The sequence below is a fragment of the Plasmodium fragile genome, assembly GCF_000956335.1.
Source record: "Plasmodium fragile strain nilgiri unplaced genomic scaffold supercont1.7, whole genome shotgun sequence".
In the NCBI taxonomy this organism is placed as follows: Eukaryota; Apicomplexa; class Aconoidasida; order Haemosporida; family Plasmodiidae; genus Plasmodium; species Plasmodium fragile.
This window is the reverse complement of record NW_012192587.1, coordinates 114728-121861: the sequence shown is the minus strand read 5'-3', so window position 1 is coordinate 121861 and position 7134 is coordinate 114728. Positions and strand designations below refer to the sequence as shown.

General features: G+C 41.9%; 2 protein-coding genes across 2 annotated transcripts; both read left to right on the top strand.

Annotated features, from left to right (window-relative positions):
• Positions 1-1120: 1120 nt before the first annotated feature.
• AK88_00854 (uncharacterized protein) lies at positions 1121-4159 on the top strand (the record flags this gene model as incomplete). Its single annotated transcript, XM_012478498.1, has 1 exon — positions 1121-4159. The coding sequence occupies one exon, from the start codon at positions 1121-1123 to the stop codon at positions 4157-4159; it is 3039 nt and encodes a 1012-aa protein (XP_012333921.1).
• A 1331-nt stretch (positions 4160-5490) lies between these two features.
• On the top strand, positions 5491-6168 carry AK88_00853 (uncharacterized protein; the record flags this gene model as incomplete). Its single annotated transcript, XM_012478497.1, has 3 exons — positions 5491-5586; positions 5747-5827; positions 5998-6168. 3 exons carry the CDS (start codon positions 5491-5493, stop codon positions 6166-6168), a joined length of 348 nt encoding a protein of 115 aa, XP_012333920.1.
• Between the last annotated feature and the right edge of the window lie 966 nt (positions 6169-7134).

Genomic DNA, 7134 nt, shown 5'->3' with positions numbered 1-7134 from the left:
AAAAAAAAAAAAAAAAAAATTTACACGTACGTTTATATGCACAATCACCAGTGTGTTCGTGTTAATTTCAGTTCATTCGCCCACCGTGCACACACGCGGGCGCGCTAGAATTTGTGTAAGCAAGCGAGCATCGAACAAGTGACGAGTAACAATCACTTAACCAAATTATTCAAGAACTAGGAAGCCGTGGGAGCCACGTGTTACTTACGGACGCCCCGTGTAGCAGCGAGCTAAAAGGAAATAGCGAATACGCGTGCACACGTGCGTAAGAGCCATGTGTTCACTCTTTCACATAGTTTGAACTGCCGCCCCAATTTGGCCCATGATCAGCCATCGGGTTAGACAGATGAACAGTGTGTGCCCCTTCTGAATTGTTTCGTTTGCTCAATTTGGATAATCTTGCGCGCAGCTCTGTGTATGCAGAACACTGCGTATGTTGTGTGTATGCAGCACACGTGCGTCTGGGCGTATTTACCCTTGCAGCCCTACGAGAGGTTCCTTAAAAACCTAACCATTTGAAGCATCCTCGAAAGGGATTACCAACTGACGCGCATTGGGAAAAAAGCAGCAAAAAACTAGACATAGCAGAATAAGTTAACAATCCAGGCAGATTCCATTTAGCGACGTGTCATTTATAAGTGTACTCCTTGCCAACGCACAGGCAGTGCAAAAGTTCCACGCGTGTCTGTTTATCGCAACGAGCAGGGGCATATATGTACATATCAACTAGCTTTTTTTTTTTTTTTTTTTTTTTTATTTTGCTAATACCCCCCGTCGAATTAATCATTTTAAAAAATTTATGTGCGTGTTGATCCCTCCCATTTTTTAAGTTTATTTATGTGGATAATTACCCTGTACTCTATTACACAATTTTACACGCGTTCTGTCTGCACGTGTATCCACGCAGCGCACATTAAAAGGCAGGCGCGAGCAGGTTGACACTCTCCCGGCTAGCCAAACATACAACACACAAACTTATACCAAAAGAGAAACAGGCACACAAGCACACACAGACAAAGAGTAAGAAAGAGAGGGAGAAAAAGCCCATCCCAAGCAAACAGTACCACAAAAAAAAAAAAAAAAGAAGAAAAAAAAAAAACATCCGGATAAGTACAGAAGAATGATAAATGGTAGAAAAAACAGAAGCGTCAAAACAAAAAATTACATTATAAATGTCAACTGCTACACGTGGATTAACAACAGCCATGGGCTGTTCGACTATGAGAGCGAAAATTTTTATAAAAAATGTTTTAAGATAAAGTGCCTGTACAATTACTACTACATTTTGAAGGACGACATTAACGTGGAAATTAAAAATGAAGAGGAAATAAATAAAATGATGTTAAATAATTCAAATATGAAATTAATATGTAAAATAAAGTATATAAATAATAATTACCAGTTAATACCTTGTATTGAGAGCACGAACGACGGGTCCAGCACTGCCGGGGGGACCACAGTCGGCCAGCCGCAAGGAAGCAACAATGTGCTCAACAATGACAATAACGATGAGGCACATGACGGCGGCGATAACAATGAACATAACGGAGGCAATAACAACGCAGGTGATAGTAGCGGTAACAGTGGCCGTAACAGTGGCCGTAACAGTGGCCGTAACAGCGGCCGTAACAACAGCCGTAACAATGGCCGCAACAACGGGCGCAACAACGCACCTGAAGAGGGTGACCAGGAGGACAGCGGAGGAAACGACGCAGACAACTTCTGGGTCATCGTCAAGTACCTAAAGAACAAAAGCTCCATACTACACGAAGATGATATTATAAAACTGGGCAGAGTTAAATTAAAAATAAAAAAAATTATCACCAATGTGCAGCAAGAAAGGGAGTACAACAAATCTTTGTCTCCCGTCGGCGAAGATGAATGCGAAACGGACACCCCAGAAATGGTTGGCCCAGGGGGTAATGGCCCTGGAGGAGTTCGCCACGGGATACAGGGTTTAGGAATGGAAAATCCCACGGGAAGCAACGCCCTAATTAATAAAAACACCACTTCACACAACTGTGTAAGCGGAAGCATCAACCCGCACATTTGCCTCGGAAGTAACCAACTGCAGGAAGACGAAAATGCGAGCATTAATTGTGGCGCAGTCAGTAACGGTATGGAGGATAGCTACAATTTGTATGACGATGTGGACGATGCTAGCGATGCGGTAGAGGGGAGCGAGCTGCCCAGAGAAGGAGATAATAAATTTCTTGGTAGAAGTAACAACGGTAATAGCGGTGAAGCGAATAATAGACCACAAGAAAGTGATCTCAATTCAGCCACCAACAATTCCTACGTGGATGATTTTTATCTTTTTAAGGGGAACGTGTTGAATGGGGGACGGAGAGGTACACAAAGTAAGAACGGGCAGAATGAAGAAGACGTAGCAGTTGTCAGTGAATCTCCATTTGGTGGCGTGTTAAACCAACCCTCAAAGGGGAAAACGCAACCTGGAGATGGGAGCCTTAGTGACAAACAAGGTATGAAGGCCTCGCGTGGGAAAAAAAACGACAGTGGTGCGGTAGGTGAAATGGACCACGATGGTGGTGGTGGGACGAATCCGAAAAGGGACAAACGCGAAGGGGAAGTAACTCAGACAAGGTATTATACCGGGGCAAATGAACACATAGCTTCGTCTAACTCAGAACAACCCCCTTATGATGCGCATGGGGATAATTCAAACAATTCAGTGCGTAGCCCTAATGTAGGGAACCTAACAGGGGAAGTCAGTTCTATACATAGTAAAGCCAGTGGAAATAATAATAGCCCTTCTGGAAAGTCGCCAAGAGAAAAAGGCGTCACCCTCAATAGCAGTAACAACGTTGTAGGTTTTGTGGCTTGTAGTGATGAATTGGGAAATATAAAAGACAACCAAGAGGGAAGAAGTGGCAGTAATAAGAATGATGATTCGATGAGACTGATGCAGAAGAGAACCACATGTATGAGCATATCCTGTGGGAGTAAAGGAAAGGTCTCCTCCATGACCGATTGTCAAACGAGCCAATCGAAAGATCTGACTCAGCAAAATAAAAGTGAAGGGGGGACGCCCAGCTTGTACAACTGTAGAATATGTCTGTGTGAATATGAAAATGAAAATAACCCATTGATATCACCATGTAAATGTAAAGGTTCTATGAAGTATGTGCATTTGAATTGTATAAGAACATGGATGAGAGGAAGATTAAATGTTAGAAGTGAGAGTTCTTCATTCTCTTTCTTCTGGAAGCAACTAAATTGTGAACTGTGTAAATTTCCTTACCCAACTTACATATATGCACAAAACAAATATTTGGAGTTGTATGAAATCCCCAAGCCAGAGCTTCCATATATCATTATCGAATTAATGAATGACAGGAACAAGGGGTTCTACATTGTTAGTTTGGCTAACACCAAATGTGTTCGTATGGGTAGAGGCCATGACACAGATGTACGTGTAAATGATATTTCCGTGTCCAGATTCCATGCCATGATTAAATTTTATAATGGAAATTTTTATATAGAAGATTGTAAAAGTAAGTTTGGTACCCTCATTCAGATAAGGAATCCAGTTTTTTTTAACATTAGACGAAACAAATTTATAGCTCTACAAGTAGGAAGAACAGTTATGTATGTTTATATGAAGAGAAAAAATTGGATATTTTTACCCATTTGTTTGAAGCTTTCTAAAACGAAAGATGAAGATGTGAGCACCCTAGATAATTTTTCTTCAAAATTGATCATGGATAATAATATGCAGTTGGAAAACAGCAACTTTGAATACAACAGGGATGGCGACGGGGAGGCCGCTAATTACGAACGTGCAAATGACGTGGTGGATAATACCGTAGTGGATAATTCTGTGGTGAATGCAGGAGATTCTGCTCCTGTAGAGGGGGATGTTGGGCAGGAAGACATGAATGAAGCCAACACGCACAATAACAGCAGTGCGCAGGATTTGAACTTGGACAGCACGGGTAGCGTCGAAAACGCCACGCCCAGTGCGCCGCTCAACCGTGATGACGCTGCGAAGACCGCCGACCCGTGCGAGAGTAGCGGTGCGGGTAACGGTGGGGGCAACGGCGGGGGCAACGGTAGCGCAAATGATCCGAGCAACAGCGCGGACAGCAGTGTGTCCCGGAACGTTATGAATGGAGGCGTCGCCCCCGGTTATTATTAAATGCAGACGGCATCCTTCATGTTGCCCCCCTTTTCCGTTTTGCGGCACTTTTTTTTTTTCGATCCGTTTGGTTTTCTTTTCTTTTCTTTTCTTTTTTTTTCTTTTCTTTTCTTTTTTTTTTTTTTTTTTTTTTTGTGTTTTTTTGTTTTAACGTCGCCGATATGTTCACGTGCACCCTCGTGAGCCGCACCCGAATCTTTGCATTTTGCTGCTAAAACTTTCCTACACATATACCCACACGCATAACCGCTTATACACGTGCGGACCAACCGCAACCCACTAACGAATGACATCATGTGTTTTCGCGCCACTTGTCATGTGTGCCCACACATAAAAAAGAAACTAAGCAGGTCATTTACGCGTGCATGGCTGTCCATAGGGTTAGGCTTATTCGTGCGCCAAAGGAAAATAAATAAAAGTAAACCAACGTGACCACTAACACAGCATACATACGCATCGTGCGTGTTGCTGCTACGCGGCGAGGTCACGACAGGTAGATGCTTCGGTCTCATTTGTGTCGAATATAATTTTGAGCCATTATCACATGGGCATCTCAAATGTGTACATTTTCGTGGGTATATTTTTACCTTAAAAAAGGGGTGACATAAAAATGAACTTCTTCTTTATAAAGCCCATTTTATTATTTTCCCCCTTTTTTCAGGCAGCGACGGAGAATATAGTGTGCTTAACATCCGCCACAACAGATACGCTACATATTACGCGGTGAAGTGCGCACCGAAGTGATATTAAGCAATACTTAGATGCTACGCCCCCTTTTTGTGGTGCTCTCTTTAACTCAATTGTGTCATTGTGCTGCATTTTTTTTTTTTTTTTTTTTTCCTCATTTCGAGATTAAACGTTAAGATTGCTGCTTTGACCTTTTTAAGAATTCATTTGGCTACATAAAATGGAACGTTGCACGAGAGTTTTTGATCGGGTATAAACGGAATATAACAAGTTTTTGTTTTTTTTGTTTCTTTTCCTTTTTATTAAAGCTTTCCCCTTTTCTGCTTTTTTTTTCCTTGCGATTCTGGCAGCTATCTCAACCCGTTATGACGTAAAAAGGGGACAAAATTAAAGAAGCAAAATTGGCAGTTTGAAGTTGCTTTTTCCTCTCTCCAAAAAAAAAAAAAGAAAAGAAAAAAGGGATCCCCTATATTGATGGCATTATACATATAGGTAAAAAAAATATACCAGATAAATAGTAACAACAGAAGGGTAGAACTGCACAGGGCTTTTATACCTTTTCTGTTATCCCGATACGACAACACGAGGACGTGTACCTATATATATATGTATATATGTGCAGCGCGTACTGAGCAGCGAACAGGATGTCGGTAGGGATACCCATAAAATTGCTGCACGAAGGAATAGGCCATACAATTTCGGTGGAGACCAAGGCAGGAGTCCTCTACAGGGGCACATTGGTAAGCGCGTCTGTCGCGAGTAACCCACGCAACGCACTTATCTTCTTAGGCACATTAAATATGAGTGTATCCATTTATGCATACCATGTATAACCGCACATATGTGCGAGGATGATTCTTATCGAGGCATATCTCATGTCTCCCCTTTTTTTTTTTTTAGCTTTTCGCAGAGGATAATATGAACTGCCTTCTAGAAAACGTATCTGTGGTTAAAAAGGACGGCAAGCAGGTTCTCCTGGAGGTAAGAGAAAAAGTCACATACGAGATGCAAAACGTGCGTTCTGTGGAGCGAACAACATGTATACCTTTAAAGGTGTCAACGGAGGCACACTTAAGCATCTCTCATCCTTCCCCCTGTGTGGAACCTCTACCTATATGTGTGCTCTTCCCCCCCCCCCCCCCCTTCTGCAGCAAGTGTACATACGAGGAGGAAGTGTGTCCTTCATGATTTTCCCAGACATGCTAAGATATGCCCCTATATTTAAAGTGAACAGGACTAAATCGAAAACGAACTTTGCCACCATTAGGCGGGTCATGGAAGTTCACGCAAGAATGGCGTCGAAGAACAGGGACGCCAGATAGTGCATGAGTCGATCTAGCGTTGTGACCTGTTCGCCCTCTGCTCCAAATGGCCTATCCGTTGTAACACGTCCTTATTTTTATCGTATTGCCGTGTTTTTTTTTTTTTTTTTTTTTTTTTTTTTCACCTTATGGTGGAAGGAACACATCGATGTGACTTTATTTTGTCAATTTTTTGTTGTTTTGGACAAGGCCTTCATAAAGCCGCTTTGTCATTTTTTTTTTTTTTTTATATATATCCCCCACAAAATTAATAACCCTTTTATCCATATAACGAATTAGTAAAAGACTAGTATTTATTTATGCGCACATTAGTATCACCATTGTGGTTAAGTTAACTGAGTAAAGGGTTGGTCCCCCGCAGGGTTAGTAAGCACCATCAAGAGTGAAATTGTAGGTCTGCCTGTCTTTAAGCGTTAACCGTTATATGTACACGGACAAACATAGTCCGAGTGGGAGAGCAACAGGTGTATGCACATTACTGCCATTGTTCAGCATTATATATACAATCCTTTTTGCTGATCCCCATGTAGTTCTCCTCCCAATTTTGGTCTTTTAAAAGTTGTACTCATCACGGGATGCAGCATGGGTGGTTGTGCTGTGGCGGCGCATGTCTCTCTACCCATTTGGCTGTATTGACACACTGGGAAAAAAGGAAATATAGCCCCCATGAGTTGATCGCGCCCTACATGTGCAGCAAATATATACCTGCGCGAGACTTACAAAAAAGAAGGCCAACTGACGTAGGTATATATTGGTCCACGTGCTTACATACTATTATTTTTGCGTGCTCCCCGTGTGACCTTTCCTTATATAGAAATTTCCTTGAACGGGACTTTGTTAATAGCCAGGTGATTATTCTTCCCGCGCGAAGCAGTAGCTTCCTTTTTTTACTTCATTTTGCACCATATTTATTTATTTTTTCTATACATACATGTTTTAGTAAGCACCGTGCTACCATTTTAGCGT